We start from the raw sequence: 18,716 nt of genomic DNA, 5'->3' as shown, positions 1-18,716 counted from the left end.
CTCAGCATCCCCTCACTGTCCCCTCAGCTTCCCTTCACTGTCCCCTCGGCATCCCCTCACTGTCCCCTCTGTATCCCTTCACTGTCCCCTCGGCATCCCCTCACTGTCCCCTCAGCTTCCCTTCACCGTCCCCTCACTGTCCCCTCACTGTCCCCTCGCCGTCCGCTCACTGTCCCCTCGCCGTCCGCTCACTGTCCCCCTCGAAGTCCCGAGGCCTGTGCGCTGTCAGGTCCCGATGGGCCTCGAGGCTGCCGGCCTGAGGGCGTGTGCTCTGAGGCTATGGAAGGCTCTGGCCGGGGAGCGGCCATCTGAAAGTGTCCAGGCACTCCCTCCCCTTCTCCCAGAGCCCCGCGGGGGCTGGGGGAGTCTCTGGGCACATGACCAGCAACTGAACTCTGCTGTGAGTCTCTGGCTGGGCCTTGGAGGAGCTGACGGAGTGAGGGTGGGGGCTTTGCGGGGACGCCACTCGCCTCGCCGTGCCCGCCCCTGCACTGGCTGTGAGTCCCAGGGGAGGCCAGACGCTTCCACCGAGGCCCGTCCCGCACCCTGGCCTCAGGTGACCTGCGGACGGCCGCCTCTCTCACAGACACCGTCCGCGACACCACCACTGCGCACCAGGCTCTGCTGGTGGCCAAGAACGTCGACTCGTTTCCGCAAAACCAGGAGCGCTTCAGCGGGGGCTGCATCGACGTGTGGTGGATTGTGCACGACGGCGGCATGCTCATGCTGCTGCCCTTCCTGCTGCGCCAGCACAAGGTGGGGTGCGATGGGGACATGGGTGGGGATGGGGATGCACCAGCCGGAGCATGGCTACCCCACGCGCCACGGGCCGGGCAGGCTCCTCCGAGGCCCCACAGCGATGCCCGCCCCGTCTCCAGGTGTGGAGGAAGTGCCGGATGCGCATCTTCACGGTGGCCCAGGTGGACGACAACAGCATCCAGATGAAGAAGGACCTGCAGATGTTCCTGTACCACCTGCGCATCAGCGCCGAGGTGGAGGTGGTGGAGATGGTGAGGCCTGCGGCTTGAGGGGAGGAGGTCGGAGGGGAAGGGGGGAGGAGGTGGGGGTGGAGGGGGAGGGCTATGGGCCTTGTGAGGTGGAGGTGGAGGTGGACGAGGAGATCAGGGGGGCTGTGGGCCTCATGAGGTGGAGGTGGAGGTGGAGGTGGGGAGGAGAAGGTGGTGGCGACTGTGGTGGGGACTGCTGGGCCTCGCGGGGTGGTTGAGGAGGCTTGGTTTTGGAATCGCCAGGACATTGCAGAGAGCACAGAGCCCGTGTGTCCCTGTTGACACCTCGTGTCACCTGGGCGGGGTGTTGTCCTAGAGCCGACGTCGGCGTCTCCATGTCCCCCATGGTCTCGTGTCCTCCTCGGCCCGGGACCCTGTCCAGGACCTCACGCCTCAGTGGCATTGCCATGGTGGGTGCACCTCTGAGCACCTCCCGTTTTGGGTGCTCTCCCCAGATGGGCCCAGTCCCACAGCTAGAAACCCCACGTCAGCAGTCGGGACTGGGGGAGAAGGGCACTGGTCAGAGTGAGGCCAGGCCGCAGCCATCGCGTAGGACAGACAACCCCTCAGTCTGCTGCAGGCGGGGCCTGGACAGAGACTCGTCCCGTCCTTCAAGCCTGGAGAGGACGGGGTTGATGGGTGGAGGCCTGACGTGGGAGCGCTTGCTCCCGGCCCCCAAGCATGGAGCTCTGGACCCTGGGGGTCTGGTGGGCCCCTTGTGCTGGGTAGAACCATGCTATTGCTCCCGACCAGCCCACCCAGATCCACGGCTGTGCCTTCCCCTCTGGTCCTGTTGGCGGTCCTGGGACTTTGCGGGTTTTGACCCCATGTGGATCACACCAACAACACTGGCCTTGAAGTCAGAACCCGCAAAGTCCTGGTTTCTTCTGGCTCCCGTGACCCCAGCGCACAGTTTTGCAGGCCCTCGGTGGCCTGGACTCCTGGAGGTGGGTGCTGGGAAGACATAACACTGGATAGAGACTGTCATGCTGTCCCCCAGGAAGCCATCTGTGCCCCTGCAGCAGCCTGGGAGGTGCGGTCTCCCCAGCCCCCCAGCCCCTCAGCCCCCCAAGCCCTGGGTATGGCAGAGGCCCCAAGCACCTGCTCCGGGTTTGTGTCTGGCTGAGTGAGGCCAGGCGTGGCTTCGTGCCCCACCGACGACCTTCTGTGTTTCTGCGTCGGTTCCCGTGGAACTCGGTTTTTCCTCTTGCCCTGTAGGACCTTTCCTAGGTCGAGGGCCGAGGGCCTGCGTGATGCTAGGTGGTTTTCTGCCCAGTTTTGTACACTGGGCTTCGTTTGCACGTGGCTGTGTCTTCAGGGACGATGGCTGGAGTTTGTCTTGCTTGGACGAGGCTTTGCAGGTTCAAGGTTGTAGGAGTTACTATTGGTGCTAATAGTTGTATGAATAACGTTATTTCCAAGTCATAAAACCACTTAGTAATATGGTAACAAAATGCTGCCTGGGAGAACCAGCCCTGCCAGGGGGCCAGGTGGGGCGGCCATTGGGGCCCAGAGGAAACAGGCAAAGTGAGCCCATGGCCCGTGCCGCACCCCCAGCTGCACCCCAGCACCCCCGTGGTGCCAGAGGCAGCTCACCAGCTCCTGAGCAGGGGTTGTTAGCTCTGAAGTCCAGGAACCTGCAGCTCCCAGCACCCCCGATGCTCCCGGTCACATCTCTGGCAGGGCTGGTGCTGCCCACTCCGCCGTAGCCCTGGCCCCAAAGTGTCACCTGGCTGGAGAGGGGTGTGTGGGCCGCTGCCATTCAGTCTGGCATGTTGTTTGTTTTTTCAAAAAATTTTTGAGACAAAGTCTCGCTCTGTCCCTGAGGCTGGAACCTCCATCTCCTGGGTTCAGGCAATTCTCCTGCCTCAGTCTCCCAAGTAGCTGGGACTACAGGTGCGTGTCACCACACCTGGCTATTTTTTTTTTTTTTTTTTTTTTTTTGTATTTTAGTAGAGATGGGGTTTCACCATGATGGCCAGGCTGGTCTCAAATTTCTGACCTCAAGTGATCCACCCGCCTCGGCCTCCCAATGTGTTGGGATGACCGGTGTGAGCCACTGCGCCCGATCTGGTGTGCTGTTTTAAACACTGGTGCTTAACAGGCACAGCTGCTCCCAACTCCCATGAGCCGGGTGCAGCGGGTCCCGCACGGCAGGTGCAGCGGGTGAGACCCAGGGGTCCCGCACAGCGGGTGCAGCGGGTGAGACCCGGGGTCCCGCACGGTGGGTGCTGAGGTTGTGCTGTGGCTTCTCCATGTGTCCTGGGCGGGTTTCCCGTGGTGCCGAGCCCCCCGAGCATAGACAGTGACACTTGTGGGCGTGGATCCTGCAGCCTCACGGGGCAGTGCCTTGCCCTGAGCCGCATGCGCCGGGTTGGTTTGTGACTGCAGCCTTGTCCTCACAGCTGCCCTTGTGCCCGGTCGGAGGGTCCCGGGGAGGGACGTGAGCAGAGAGTGTGTGCAGCGTGACTGCTCGTTGTCTCACACCTTCCTGGCCACTGGGCGGGGGGCCTGAGAGCCAGAGGGGGCCTGTGGGGCCCAGGACACATGGCCTCTCCCACCGCTCAGGGCAGCTCAGTCTCTGGGTGCCGGGGTGGTGTTGGAGGCAGTCATGGTTCTGTGCACACCGGGCTTACTATGTGCTTGGGAACTTTCTAGGTTGAAAACGACATTTCTGCTTTCACCTACGAGAGGACACTCATGATGGAGCAGAGATCACAGATGCTGAAGCAGATGCAGCTGTCCAAGAACGAGCGGGAGCGAGAGGTACGTGGGGGCCGCGGCCACAGAGACCAGGCTTTCTGAGAAGTACAGCCGGCTTCGCTGAGTCTTTCCTGGGACTCTCTTGCAGCCCAGGAGGGTCCTCCAGGGAGCATTCCTCAGGTGCTGCGTTGCAGTCTCAGTCCCTGGTCCTCAGGGAGGTGGCAGAGGCCCTGCAGGAGCACGGGAGTGGGGTCAGAGCCAGAGCTCGTTGGAGCCTGGGCGTGCGGGTGCCTGGTTAGAGGAACGGCGGCCTGCCAGATACACGCTCATGTACAGGAAGGGACAGGGCCTGGACCTTTGAACTTAGCTTTTCTAACTGAGCAGCGATGCTGGCAGGAGACGTGGGGACCCTCCCCAAGGGCGGTGCCCTCTGACAGGGTCAGCAGCTTCTGAGCCAGATGAGTGCCTGCATGAGCGCCCACATGAGTGCCTGCAGCTTCTTACGAGGGCTGCTTCGTCTCATAGCTTGAAACTCCGGAGCCCCTCAGCACCCTTCCCCACAGCGTGCACAGATTCTGTCCTGTCCAAGACCAAGTGGGAGGGGAGAGTGAGTGTGTGGGGAGGGAGGGGAGTGAGCTGGAGAGGAGGTGCCACCACACCCTGCCACCAATGCAGACCTGCTCAGCCTCTGCACATGGAAGCTGCCCGCCCATGGCTCCATGGGTACCTGTAGGCTGCTGAGGATGTCCAGGTGTGTCCACCTGAGTTACACTGGGCTGGGCCCCGTGGCCACTGTGAGACCCCGAGGGCAGGCATTTCTGGGGTCACTTCACACCAGAGGACGGTGTGGGGGTTGCCTGGTAGCAGGACGCTCAGCTCTGTGAGGTCACGGCCTCGTGGGGTCTTCGTGGCTCCCACCAGGCTGGCATCACACGTGTGTCTGTGTCTGCAGACCAGGTGCAGGCGATGGTTTTCTCAGACTACAGTGACAGCGGCGGCAGGGACAGAGGCTTTGCCTGCCCTGGGGCCTCGGCCTCAGCAGGAACCTGCAGTACACAGGTCTCTGTATGGGGCCATATGCGCTGCCAGCCGGAAGCACTAAGTAGTGACCACCGCTCTCCCCAACAGAGAAGCGCGGCTCTGCCAGCTCCCAGACCCCGGGCAGGTCAGGGTGGGCACAGATGCAGGACCCAGGGGGGACGCCCAGCTTGTCCGTGGACAGAGACCCCTTCCACGGGGACCAGGGCAGCCAGGAGTGCTGGGAGGACCCACATCCTCTGTTTCTGTCCAGGTCAGGTCCCTGAGCTCCAGCAGGGTGGCCCTGGCGTCACAAGGGTTCAGCCCAGGTCCAGCCAGGAGCAAGAGTCCACCCATGGCTTGATGGGAAGTTCGGTGTGGAGTGTCGGCAAATGCTGACTGAGGAGGGACCGGGAGCGGGAGTGGCAAGCTCGAGCTCGAAGGGCCCCTGCTGGGCCAGGGTTGGGTTGGGGATGTCGCTGCTCTGCAGAGGCTGGGGTTTGGCTGAGCTGCTGTGCAGATGCTGGCTAGGCACCCTCTAGTGCCTTAAATGGTGGTCCTCAGGGCCAGGTGGGCGGTGCTGGCTCTGCCGAGAACGGGCAGCCCTTGGGCTCTGGTTTTGCGTTCAAGGCCATGGGAAATTTAGGCCGGGCCGGGCTATGAGGTGGCTGCAGAGCCAGCCACAGTGAGTAGAGGCCTGGGGCCTGCTGTCCATGTCCAGAGAGGGAGGCAGCCCCAGGCCCTCCTCCGTCTGTGCCAACCTCTTCCCTTTCGGGAAGGACTGGGATCCAAGTTAAGCATGTTTATTTGGGGAGGAAGAACCTGGTCCAGTGAAATCACTCTGGGCCTTTGGCTGTTTAAAATCATCCCGGGGCTCACAGACTCCTGAGGCCCCTGGGACGAGCGGCTCCCCCGGGCTGCAGCACAGACTCAGGCAGGGCTCCAGCCACGGTGGGAGAGGTGGCCATTCCATGGCACATGTGTAAATGTAACTTCCAAGGTGGCACCTGTGTGTGGGAGCTCCCACTGGCCTCCCCTTCAGATTGGCCACAACAGCAGGAGGGCGTGAAGGGTGCAGGGAGGGGGGAGGACCCCGTGGAGGGTGTTCAACCACCAGGGACTGTGCCGTTGGTGCGACCTTGCAGTGAGGGCACCACTTCCCCTTCAGCACCTACAGCGAGGGGCGGACGGTGTTCTCATTTTCCTCGGATTGTCCGAAGTGACCCATGGGACTGGCCCTGTCATTGGCCCCAGTGGTGCCCCACAGGGCCCCTGTCAGCCTGACTGGCCCCTAAATGTCCCCGGGCTGGTCAGACACAGCCTGCTTCCCTGGGACAGGGCCTGGATGCTGGCACGGCCCCACCTGCCCCTAGCCTCCCTGAGACAGGGACACCTGCGTGCTGGTTGTGTGGGCGAGTGGGTGGTCTGGGGTGAACACAGTGTGCGTGGAGCCCCGTCAGGTGGGGAGGAGACTCTCCCAGCATGTGTCCCCTCCTGTCAGCACGGGGTCGTGGAGCCTTTCTCTCCAGTTCAGGGCCAGGGCGGGACAGTGAGGGGTGAAGATGGGAGGAGGAAGTGAGTGTTTGGTCGGGAAGCCTGGGAGGAGGGAGGCAGCCTGGGAGGAGGGAAGCAGCCTGGGAGGAGGGAGGCAGCCGTGGGGGCAGCACAGGGCCAGTGTGGGAAGCCAGGCTGGGTCCCGGGTCAGGCACGCAGGGCCCTTTTGGTTCTGTGGGCTGGCCTCACCTCTGGCCTGGCGTCCCGGGTCGTTCTCGCCCGGGGGAGTTTTGAGACTGGCTGGTCTCAACGAATCCCGGGCCCACCAGGCCCAGCTGATCCACGACAGGAACACTGCGTCCCATACCGCAGCAGCGGCCAGGACCCAAGCGCCGCCTGCGCCAGACAAGGTGCAGATGACCTGGACCAGGGAGAAGCTGATTGCCGAGAAGTACAGGAACAGAGACACCAGCCTGTCTGGGTTCAAAGACCTCTTCAGCATGAAGCCGTGAGTGTCCGTGCCTGTGACAGGTCCTGGCAGTGCTGACCTGACAGGACAGAGTCCCTTTCCTGACCACTGAAGAGCTTCGGGGCAACCCCGCAAGCCAGTGGGCCCATTAGAGAATAGGGAGCTGCCTGAGCGGGCACTGAGGGGTCCTGCTGCTGCCAAGGCCGGGCCCTGAGTTCGGCCTTGTGGCCGGGCACTGAGGGATCTTTCTAGTGCTGAGGCCAGGCGCTGAGGGGTCCTTCTAGGACCTAGGCTGGGCCCCACTGTTAACCACACAACTGGGTGCCAAGTGGTCCTCCTGGTACCTAGGCCGGCCCTGAAGTCAGCCCTGCAGCCAGGCCTGCTCTGCTCTGCTGTGCAAGCCTCACTGCAGCAGGCAGATGAGTGTTCCATGGAGGCAAGGAGGCGTGCGCTGGTGGGCACGGAATTCCTGGCCTTCACCCTGTGGGTAGTTCAGGGCCTGCCCCACGCCAAGGCTCCCACTTGTGGCCTTGGGCTGCGAACACTAGGGCTAGACAAGATCCTTGGGGGTGTGGGTCTGGTTCTGCAGACGCAGCCTCTGAGTCCCAGGGTGACAGCACCAGAGACACCTCTCGCCTGGGGTTGGAGCCAGATCCTAAAGCTGGATTCTCAGGAAGGACTGGGGGCTCCCAGGCCCTGTGGGGTGGGACGAGGCGGCGTTCTCCCGGGCAGCCGTGATGTCTGGAACAGCCCCAGTGCTCACTCCTGAAGTCAGTAACGCACTGTTGTTTTTCTCTGCTGCATAGAGAATGGGGAAACCTGTAAGTCCACTCGCTGCAACCAGGTTGCTTCCCGGGCCTGGTTGCCCTGCATGCCTGTGTGTGCGTGGCCTGTGTGTATCTGTGTGCGTGTTCCAGGCCTGTGACTGCCCTGTGCACGCTGGCCTGTGTGCATCCGAGTGTGGCCAGAGCTTACCTAGCGCTGCCGCGGCTTCCACATCAATTTCCTGTTGCCTTTGCTCCCCTCTGTTCACGGTGGCTCCAGCACACACCTGAAGCCTCTTCCTAAGTGAGGCCCAGGAACTGAGACCTGGGAGTGGAGGGGAGGCGCGTGCCTCGCAGGGCCCGTCAGTCCTTCCACGTCCTTCTAGGTCGGGCGCCAGCTGAGTTGCGTCCCCACGTGGAATGCCTTCCATGTTAAAGCCGTACACCTTGGGGGCTGAACGTTCGGTCTCCAGGCGGAGAGGGTTGCAGATCAGTTCTCTGTGTGGTCGGACCCTGGAGTGGGAGCTGCCTGCGTCTGAGCTCCGGGGTGGGTGGGAGGGAGTGCCCTGGAAGGACCCCCAAGCTGCTCCCTGGGAGTCCTCGACACTGTCTCTGTCCCCTGCCTGCCCCTGCCACTAACCGCCTGGGCCATGTTGTCCTTGTGGGCAGGCAGTGCCTGGGGCCTGAGTGAGGAACGCCTTGGCTGAGTGGCCACACTTCCCTTTTTATCTTTAACCCTGAAATCTGAATTAATCAGACTCGAGAAACTGCAGTTGTGTGGGAGGCGTGCAGGGAATCCCTGTACTTGCTGCTCCATTCTGTGAATCTGAAAGTGCCTTCAGAATAGCGTATTAATTAAAGCTGCAGAATGAGGACTAGACCCAGGAGTAGGATTTGACACAGACGTGCACGCACACTCGGGGACCTGCAGTGGCACCTGTGCCTCCTCCCAGCACCAGGGCTTGCCTCTCCTGGGCCGGGGCAGGGGCAGGTCCCCGCAGGCCTGTAGGGTCGGGAGAAAGTGGGCCAGAATGGATGACGCGTGGGCTTTGTGTTCACATGGGGCGTGCGTTTGGGACGGCACTGACTCTCCTGGCCCAGCAGTTCCTTGGGGTTGGGCTAGGAGAAGTCCTCAGAAGATCCAGAGGTTGGGCCCTGACCTCTTCTGGGCAGTGCAGGTGTGAGATGTGCACAGCTTACTGTGATGTCCCCGGGAGCACACTTAGGAATGTCTGTGCGTTTGTGTGCGTGCTCGCGTGTACCTGTCAGCGCACCTGCAGGTGGACATGTACCTGCCTGTGTGCACACGTTAGTATGCATGTCTGCACGTACTATGCATGTCTTACACGTTAGTGTGTCTGCACATGTATGTGTGCACATTATGACTGCACGCCTGTTTGTGTGTGCATGATACTGTGTGCACGTTTGTGTACTAGTGTGACTGCATGCATGTGTGTACATGTCAGTGTGTCTGCATGTATGTGTGCGTGCGTATACACATGAGCGTGCTTTTCTGTGCCTGTGTCTGCACTGGTCCTCCTTGCTGTGGCAGCCGGCATACTCTGCCAGCAGCCAAGGGGCAGGTCCCTGCTTCACCCCAGCACTCACTCACTGGCTGTAGACATGCTGCCCTCTCCGACCGCCCTTGCCCCTGGCCTGGTCTCACTTCCTGGAGTTGCTCTTTGTCCCCAAACACACTGGTAATTGTGGTCTATCCAGAAGTCGAATTCAAAGTTCCAAGTTCCTGTAACGAAAGTCCCTTGACTGTGCTGTGGACAGAGACCCCATCTGTAATTAGACCAAGCTGGAGAGGAGATGAAAGGCCTCTCCGTGTTCCTCCTGGAAATTGGTGGTTGTGATCAGGTTTATTTGGCTTAAGGGTCAAGTGGATCAAAGGGCGTGAGCCTGGGATGGTGTCCTTGGGGCCTCTCTGTCCGCCGCCGCCCCTCTGCGTCCAGGGCACTGGTGACCTCCCCAGGGGGCCACGGTCACGACTGTGCTGACTGCAGCTGGCCCGAGACCCGCTCTGACTGCAAGTCCACACACGGGCCGGGTTTTTCCAACACAGAAACGCGAGTGCTCCCCAGGGCTGCCCTCTGCCGGCGTTTGCTGAGGTGGCTCCCTGGAACGCCAGTTCTGCTGAGGTTTCGGGGCCTGCCTAGGGAGGGGACCGTGAGGTAGAGGACGGAGGTAAGCTCTGTCCCGCAGGGGCCTGAGCACTGCACAGCATGATTCTGCAGTGTTCCCAAACCTCCTCGGCTGGGGAGTCTCCTGGGGGGCTGTGGCCGGGCCCAGGCCACCAGGGACGCTTTGAGACAGGGACTGGCCACGGCAGCTTTGGAGAGCAGACAGGGAGGGCTGTGGAGCAGAGCTGCATTGTCAGTGAGGACGGAAGGCCGGGGCTGGATGGCCACACAGTGGAAGTGCTTGTCCTTTAGCCCTTGGCTAGGCAGGGGCAGGATGGGCTGTGGGAGGGGACCCCAATAGTGGCCACTGTGAGCGCCTGTGCCTCCAGCTGAGTTCTCGGCAGACCCCGTCCCCCGGGAGCTTCAGCAGCGATGGCTGCACAGGCCGGGGGGAGCTCGGGGCCTGAGTTTCTGGGCCCTGGACCCAGTCGTATCAGGACCCTCGGAGAGGAGGCCACGTGTGCTCAGCCTGACGGGTCTGTGCTTGGCAGTGTCTGACATGGGGTTTAGGGGCAGCGCCATGGATGTCAAGAGAAATGTGTCAGCCTGGAAGGCGTGAGGCACACGGGACACCCAGACGGCTTCCACTCTGTTCTGCTTGCTTCGCAGACGTAGATGTAGTTGAGAAAGCGCTTGTCGTTTGTGTCGTGTGACTAGCCCTTAGAAGCTTGGCAGCCTTAGTGTGCTGAGTTCTAGGTGCCTGGAGGCCAAAGCTTCCCACTGCTGAGCACCCGCCCCGCTGCAGTCAGCGCCTCTCACTCGGAGCAGCCGCGTCTGCATCCTTCAGGGTCAGAGGAGCCGCCTGATCCTGACTCACACAGCCCTTCCCAGCACGTGTAAATGCGGCTCATCAGGGCTCGGCTCAGCCTCATGTCCGGAGCGTGGGGCGCACCTGCCGCCCGCTGACCGTGCCCACCTCCCCCGCAGGGACCAGTCTAACGTCAGGCGGATGCACACGGCTGTGAAGCTCAATGGCGTCGTCCTCAACAAGTCCCAGGACGCACAGCTGGTCCTGCTCAACATGCCAGGGCCCCCCAAAAACCGGCAGGGAGACGAGAACTGTATCCTTTCCCGCAGTGTGCCCGCTGGGCATGTGGGCATCCCCTGGCGGCTTCTCACTGAGACCTGGCATTGTGGGTGCTGTGAGCGAGCCTGGCTTCCCGCCTCTCCTTCAGCCCCAGGCCCTGGGAGCTGCGACTGGGATGCAGTGGGGCTCTGAGGCCAGTGGTGACAGGGCCAGAGGTGGGGCCAACCCTGGCATTGGTGTGGGGGAGGGAGGGCCCGCCTACAGTACCAGCCCCACTGTCCCCAGGTGCTCAGGGCTGCCCCAGGGCTGGGAGGCTCCCTGTTGTGCACCTGGGACCTCCACTGGGGGTCGGCCCCACCCTGCCCAGACGATGGTGGGAGGTGAAGAGCCCAGCTCTCGGCTTTAAGGCCCCAATTAGCTGCAGCTTTGGGAATTCGTGCTTTGTTGGGAAGGAGAACTCCGCGGTGCATCTGGGCGTATTGGCATAGACAGGGTGATGCCTGGCACATCCCTGCCAGGTTGGCACCAAGAGCCGGGGCCAGTGAGGGCATGTCCTCCACGGGTCCTGGTCAGGAGCTGTGGCCCAGGTCCCCTGTAGACTGGCAAGGACCCAGTCCCTTGGCTGGGGTTCCCTGTCAGGTGGGGTCAGCACCGTGGGCTCTGTCGCTGTCTCTGCTCGTCCTTCCTATGGCCACAGTGCTCCTTCTCTTTCCTGAGCACTGGCCTCTCTCTCCCCTGCCCTGCCTCTCCGTGCCCGGGGGTCTCTCTAATCCCCACCCCTCTTCTCACCTTGGCTCTGGCTTTCACAAATCAAATCTTAGCTAACTAGGAAGAGGATAAAACCTCGCTCCCAACACGATTTCAGCTACACACGCCCAGGTGAGATCAGCTCTGGCCTTAACTCTGTTGACCACAGACATGGAGTTTCTTGAGGTCCTGACCGAGGGGCTGAACAGAGTCCTCCTGGTCAGGGGTGGCGGCCGGGAGGTGATCACCATCTACTCCTAACGCCCAACAGCATTGCCGCACTCTGGGACGGGCACGGAGGACAGCGTGGGCAGCCTGCGCCTGGGCTTGGCCCAGGGAAACAGCAAACACACCTGTCCCCCAGTGATGCCACCCAACCTGCCCGTGGGGCTTCCTACGGAAGTTTCTAGGCCCATCACCTGGGGCTCTCCTGTTCAGCAGCCTTAAACAACAGGCTCAACCAGCAAGGGCGCGGCTGGACAATTTCCTTGCATCCGAGGGCAGACACTGCTGCAGGAGTGACCTGGACGTGGCCTGATCTTCTTGCAGGTCACAAGAAGCCAGTGAGCCCTCGCCTTGGTTTCTGAAAGTTCTTTTCTTGGCTGGACTTACCCAGTGGTTAGGTTGCATTTCTGCCCCATCCAGAACATTCTTGGAAGAGCACTCGGAGCTGAAGCTGTCCCTGGTGATGAAGGTGAAACGTCAGCCCTGGCCGTGGCTCTGCTCAGGGCCCCGGTCACCTCCGAGTCGCTGTGTTCCTTGACTGTCTTTGTGTTTCTGCACTTCAAGGCAGTGAGGCTGGAGGACTCTGTCCCTGCCCGTGTCACCCTCGTGTGGGAGCATCTGGGCTCAGCAGGTCCACATTTCACGAGCTGAGGCGTGGGCTGGGGCCATCTGGAAAGGGAACTCAGCTTTTCCAGAATATGGTGGATCATCTTTCGGGTGTGTGGTGAACACGGTGTGTTTGTCAGGGCCTATGCTCCAGGAAGGAGCCCCCAGTTGTGGCTCTGCCATGCCGGGCTGTGTTTGTAGCCATCCGAGTCTCCATCCGCCTTCAGAAAACCAGCCATTTCTTTTCATAAGCACTGACAGGGCCCAGCCCACAGCCACCGCTGCCGACAGTGCCTCGCACAGGTGAATGCACTGAAACCCAGGGGCACACGCACACGGAATGAACACCGAGTTCCCCATACGGCCCATGACAGCCAGGACTCTCCACCCCACCCCACCCCACCCCAGGAGCACGGCGCACGGTTCAGCCTCTGAGCCGGCTCACACGTGCCATCCGCACCCGGGCGCTCCAGGGAAGGTGGACACGGCCCCTGTGTGGGAGGTCCTCGGGCAGCAATGGCACCTGGCGTCGGATCTGTCTGGCTGAGTCCTGGGCGTCCCCTCCATGGCCTGTGCCTTGCATGGAGGCGGCGGCGGCAGCACTGAAGAGAGATCTTTCAAGGGCCCAGCACGCTTTGCACTTCCGCGGTGAGTTTCTGCTTTACAGGTTGTGGTCACATTTGCAGACTGCGAGCAGTGGCACCGACTTGGGCCTTCCTTTGTGTGTGGCGTATTTATTTATTTAAACACCCCAGGGAGTTACATGGTAAGGAGATTGTCCATAAAGAGGTTGCTTCTGTACTGGAGGCCCCAGATGGCCAGGCCTCGGGCTGTGTCCGGCTTGCACGGTCTCCCGAGGGAATCAGCCCCATCAACGAAGTTCAAATTAGGGCAGAGGCTGCGCTTGTGCTTCCAGACAGTGGTTTCCGCACCAGGACTGGCGTTGCTGTAGAGTGACGGCTGCCTAGAGCATGTCCCGGACATCACAGTGGGGCTCAGCAGTTCCTGCAGCCTCTGCCTGCCTTGGCTAAGCGTGAGTTGAGCAGCAAAACTCTCCTCCGTGTCTGAATGGGGCCAGCAGGTCCTGCGTCCCCTGCACCCGGAGGAGAGCAGGCTAGAGGCACAGTGGCCGCTGGGTGCTGGCTCTGAATGTCGGTTGGTGGCTGGAAAACAGCCCTGTGTGCCGGATGCCTCTGAGGGCCACTCAGTCCCGCACACCAAACTGCTCGTGAGGGCTCAGCTCTGCCTCCACCCTGGGCTGCAGCCTCTGCAAGCAAGTGACAGGCATCCTTTCTGTTACCAACTCCATGTAACCAGTAACTACGGCCATTTATAATTGACTCCGTTTCCTTTTGTAGGTTCCCTGTCTTTGTTCTTTGTATGATTTTGTTAGTAGAAAAATAAAGTCCTATGAAATCTGAGTACGTTGAAGAATCTCGAGTCTCATTCAGCATAAACGTTAGACAACTGGAGAAAATGTACTAGCCACCCCTTCTCTAGCAGGAGCGTCAGGGCTGACCAGCCACAGCCAACCAGGTGGCTGGAGAGTGACCATATGAATCGGACGAGGGCTTCCAAATCATGTCATCGGCTTGGAACTGACCTTACCCCAAACTTCCTAGTGCTGTGTGTTAAAATGACCCCATCTATGTATTCTTTTTTGAGACAGTCTCTGTTGCCCAGGCTGGGGTGCAGTGGTGCCATCTCAGCTCACTGGAACCTCTGCCTCCCGGGTTCAAGCTATTTTCCTGTCCCAGCCTCTCGAATAGCTGGGATCACAGGCATGCACCACCACACCCAGCTAATTTTTGTATATTAGTAGAGATGGGGTTTCACCATGTTGGCCAGGCTGGTCTCGAACTCCTGACCTCAAGTGATCTACCTGCTTCAGCCTCCTAGAGTGCTGGGATTACAGGTGTGAGCCACCGTACCCAGTCATTTGATTTATAATTTATATAAGGATGGAGGCACCAGAGAGTTCACCTGAGTGGGGACAGCACGTTCTAACGCGGTGAAATGCCACCTCACGTCTTATGATTGGCCACAGCCAAAACAGTGGAGAATCACGGTGAGGACGTGCAGAATCGGACCCCTCTTGCAGGGTTACAGCCACGTGGGAAGGGCCTGTGGTTCCTGAAAGTACGAGACAAGAGAGCTGCCCATTCCCCGGCAGGTCCACTGCTGGTGTGTGGCACGGCCTCAGGAACGGGTGCACGCAGGTTCACAGCAGCCAAACTGGACGCGGTCTGAGAACATGCTGAGTCCGTGCAGGCTGTGCCTGCTGCGGGCCTCACCCAGCTAGAACCAGGAGCCAAGCTTGGAAGCCTCTTGCTCGGGAGGAAGCTGGACACAGGGGGTCTCACGCTGTGGGACTCCACTTAACGCGAAATGCCAGAGCGGGCCAGGCACAGAGGCAGGGCATGCACTGACAGATGCCGGGGGTGGGCCGAGGGAATGGGGGGAGATCGGGGATGGGGAGAGGCTGCTTATGGGATATGGATTTCTTTTTGGGGTGAAAATGTTCCGAAATGGCTGTGGTGAAGCTTACGTGACTGAACGTGCTGGAACACTGCCTCGTATGTCGAAAGGTGAATTATGTGTGTGAAGCTGTTGGGCACCGTCTCCAGAGGGCCTGACACATGGTGGACAGGAAGGGACACGGCACAGGGGGGTGGCGGGTCCTGCTCTGGCTCTCAGGCCACAGGAGAGTGACTGTGAGAGCAGCGTCGTCCTCAGACCCCTGAGGAGTGAGTGCTGGCTGCACCTAGGAATCCACACCCGGGACCTGGAGCACAGGAGTGGCCAGCTGGGGTGGGCCTGCTGTCCTGAGGGCCACGTGCTCACAAATTCCAGCAGGGAGGTTTGAGGACCCACTGATACCCACACGTCTGGGACCAGGGCCCAGTCAGAGACCCCGAGGTGTCCTCTTTCCTGGGACCCCGAAAACCAGGCTGCCTCCTTGCCTCAGTGGGTGCTTCCCAAGGAGCAAGAACTCGGCTAGAGCAGTCACCCGCTCGTTCACACGCTAACTCATCCACTCATTCCCTCGTTCCCTCGTTCCCTCACCCACTCGTTCACCCACTCATCACACACTAATTCACTTACCTGCTCATCCACCCGTGCCCCGCCTCACCCATTCATTCACCCACTCACCACTCACTGTCACCCACCCATTCATTCGCTTACTCATGTACTCATTTACCCCTCAGCCCCTCACTCATCACTGTCATTCACAAACTCAGTCACTGTTCCATTCACTTATTCACCCATTCATTCATTTATTCCCTAACTCACCCACTCATCCTTCACCCATTCACTCACTAATTTACACCAAGTCACTCCCACTCATTCAGATACAGGCTGGTTCAGCTACAAGATCATCCAGTAGTCAAAGTCTACACTCACATAAAGAACAAAGCTCTTGGTTTCTGTGACACAGGCCTCTGTCCTTGTGTCACCTCTGTCACCTGGTCTCCTGCAGCGAAGCCTTCTTGGTGCCAGCATGGTGGGAAGACCTGGCCAAACGGCAGGTAGAGCTGCCCCAGGAGCAGGCTGTGTGCCAGGAGTCCTCGGAGGAGCCTCCGCCTCTGTCTCACCTGCAGCGATGCACGGTCTTCCTTCTGGTGGCACCCACGCCCCCGACGGGTGTGACCCAGGAGCCAGAACGGGACCCAATGCCATCCTGTGCCGTGTCCCTTCCCATCCGCCACGTGCCAGGCCTGCTGGACATGGTACCCAACAGCTTCGCGCACACAATTCGCCCAGGCCAAGCTGCTGCAGCATAACTGACGAGACACAGCGATCTTTACACATGGGTGTTTAATGAATGACACCCATTCAGCACTGGCTCACCTTCTGTGCATGTGTGTTTTTTGTAGGGTTTTTTTTTTGGAGGGGGTTGTGGTTCTTGTGTTAGTCTGTTTTGCATTGCTATAAAGGAATACCTGGCACTGGGGTATTTATAAAGAAAAGAGGTTTATTTGGCTGCCCGTTGTGCAAGATGTACAAGCACGGTGCCTGCATCTGCTCAGCTTCTGGGGAGACCTCAGGAAGCTTCCACTCAAGGCAGAAGGCAAAGGAGGGGCAGGCATGTCACATGGTCAGAGCTGAAGAGAGAGGGGGAGGTGCCAGTTCCTTTAACCCAGCAGTCCCCAACCTTCTTGGCACCAGGGACTGGTTTTGTGGAAGACAAGTTTTCCACAGACGGGGTGGGGGGATGGTTTCAGGATGAAACTTCCACTTCCGATCGTCAGGCATTAGATTCTCAAAAGGAGCACACAACCTAGATCCCTCGTATGCGCAGTTCACAGCAGGGTTCGAGCGCCCATGAGGGTCTAATCCCCCTACTGATCTAACAGGAGGCGGAGCTCAGGCAGTCATGCTCGCTCACCACTGCTCACCTCCTGCTGTGCGACCCGTTCCTAACAGGCCACAAACCGCTAGCAATCCACAGCCTGGGGGTTGGAGGCCCTTGCTCTAAAGAACCAGATCTCCCACGAACTCAGAATGAGAGCTCACTCATCACCATGGCGAGGGCGCCAAGCCATTTGCCGGGGATCTACCCCCGTGGCTCAAACCCCTCCCACAGGCCCCACCCAGCACTGTGGATCACATCTCAACATGAGACTTGGAGGGGACACACACCCAAGCCCTGTCCATTCCCCTTACCTTGTTCAGGCTCCAGTGTGGCACCCTGAGGCACCAAGGGCCCTGCTGGGTGAGGCAGGCCCCAGCAGCTGGAGTTGGCAGTGGTGTCAGCGCCTGTTTCCGGGGCTCTTTGAGCACCAGACCAGAGCAACTCTGCTCCTGTCTTGTGCTTGCTGGAGTTTCATCTGCACTGACAGTTTTCGTTTTTAACACCAAGGTCTAGAGGCGAAGCAGGCTGAAGCGCAGGCCTGGCAGAGCCTCCCTCCTCCCCAGTCGGTTGGCTGAGGCTGGCCCAAAGGTGCAGGGATCTTCAGTCGGTGATGTCACTTGGGGGGTCTGATAGGTCCCCCGGGACTAAACAAACAAGGTCCCCTCAGCGTGAGGCCACGTGTGACATCACTGCACCCCCAGATGAACCTTCCTCGCGTGTCATCCCCAAAGCAAGTGCCACGTGAGTGAGATGCAGTCATCGCCAAACCAGGGGCTGCCAGGCACCAGGCCAGGCCGTGCCTCCAGGGGCTCGGAAGTGCCTGGAAATGCTGTGATGCTCTGGCCTCAGGAACCCCGAAAATCCCTCCCTGTGCTCACAGGAGACACCACTGGGCAGTCCCAAGGGGTCTGTAAACACCCAGGAGCAGGGCACATTGTCCACAGAGAAGCAGAAAATAAGCTGGCAAAGGCCGTGGCTTCTCCACAGATTCCGGTTCACACAGAGCCCAGCTTCTCTCCACAAAGCTGGGTTCACGCAGCCTCGTGTTCCTGTTACCGTGAACTGAACTTCGGGGTTTTCTTAGAGCAGTAAAATGGAAAAACAAAAAAGCCTACCGATAATTATGGAGGTGTGTGTGTGTGTGCATGTAGATTTACCGTCCTCTAAGCCGAGACGAACAGGCGCACTTCCTCCCAGAGCCCCGCGCAGGCAGCCTGCTCTCCGTGCCTTCAGCCACAGGCTGGCGGAGGGGACTGACTGACCACAGCACCGACCCTCTCTCTCTGAAAAGCTTGTTTTAATACAAGATGTGGCATGGTACAAAATGCAGATATATTTATTAACCTGAAAAACATCTGTCACCAGTTGGCATCAATTTGCTTTATCCTTAAAAACAGAACAAGGAATGTAAACGCAAAACTGCTGTGCAGGCTTGCCAGATCCTGGAAAGCGCCCGCACGTTCCTGTTCAGGGTAACCATGTGGACCCCTGCAGGCTGCAAGACTCAGAAATGTTGGCACAGGCCCCCTGGGTCCTGGGACGCCCTTCTGGCCTGCAACCCTCTCCTGACCCTTGCAGGAGGACACACTTTTCTCCAAAGCTGACACGTCACAGAAGCCGCCCCGTGAGTGTTGGACGGTGAATGTTCAAGTCTCCGTGTTCCGGGCCGCACCAAGCACGAGCCTCTGCCTCTCCCCAGCATCTGTCGCCCCGCCCCTCCCTGCCTTGACCGTGTCCTGCATCCACCTGAGCTGCTGTGGCTCCGGGACCAGGGGCTACCTCCACCGCCGCATGCTGCCCTGTGGCCCCTCCTCGCTCGTCAGGGCTCCCTGTGCCCTGTGGTCCCTCCTCGCTGGTCTGGGCTCCCCACTCTGGCACTTCTCTTTCTAGCGCTGCTGCCTTCTCCCTAGTGCAGCCGCGGATGCTCCCTGCTAAGCACAAGCTGCTTCCCCCCAGCCCTGTCCCCTCTGACCTCACGATGCACAAGCCAGGCAAAGCCTCAGCTTTTCCATTCGCTCCCAGCCTCGCACTGGGACAGCCTACAGAGGCCACCACTCGAAGCCCGGGGAGGAACACCCACCCCAAGCATCCGGGCATTCCCTGCGCACTCTGAC

The 18,716-nt window shown here is 60.1% G+C and overlaps 1 protein-coding gene across 1 annotated transcript in view; it reads left to right on the top strand.

The window, feature by feature from the left end:
* The window catches only part of SLC12A7 (solute carrier family 12 member 7), a 56,696-nt gene extending 43,030 nt beyond the window's left edge, over window positions 1-13,666 (top strand). The window contains exons 19-24 of the mRNA XM_023195036.3: window positions 587-756; window positions 879-1,010; window positions 3,666-3,773; window positions 6,551-6,729; window positions 10,568-10,701; window positions 11,584-13,666. Coding sequence (XP_023050804.2) covers window positions 587-756; window positions 879-1,010; window positions 3,666-3,773; window positions 6,551-6,729; window positions 10,568-10,701; window positions 11,584-11,675 — 815 coding nt within the window. The 3' untranslated portion in view covers window positions 11,676-13,666. The remainder of the gene's footprint in view (window positions 1-586; window positions 757-878; window positions 1,011-3,665; window positions 3,774-6,550; window positions 6,730-10,567; window positions 10,702-11,583) is intronic.
* Window positions 13,667-18,716: the final 5,050 nt, after the last annotated feature.

This window comes from Piliocolobus tephrosceles, chromosome 4 (assembly GCF_002776525.5).
Source record: "Piliocolobus tephrosceles isolate RC106 chromosome 4, ASM277652v3, whole genome shotgun sequence".
In the NCBI taxonomy this organism is placed as follows: Eukaryota; Metazoa; Chordata; class Mammalia; order Primates; family Cercopithecidae; genus Piliocolobus; species Piliocolobus tephrosceles.
The sequence above is the reverse complement of the archived record's forward strand: the minus strand, read 5'-3'. Positions and strand labels throughout refer to the sequence as shown.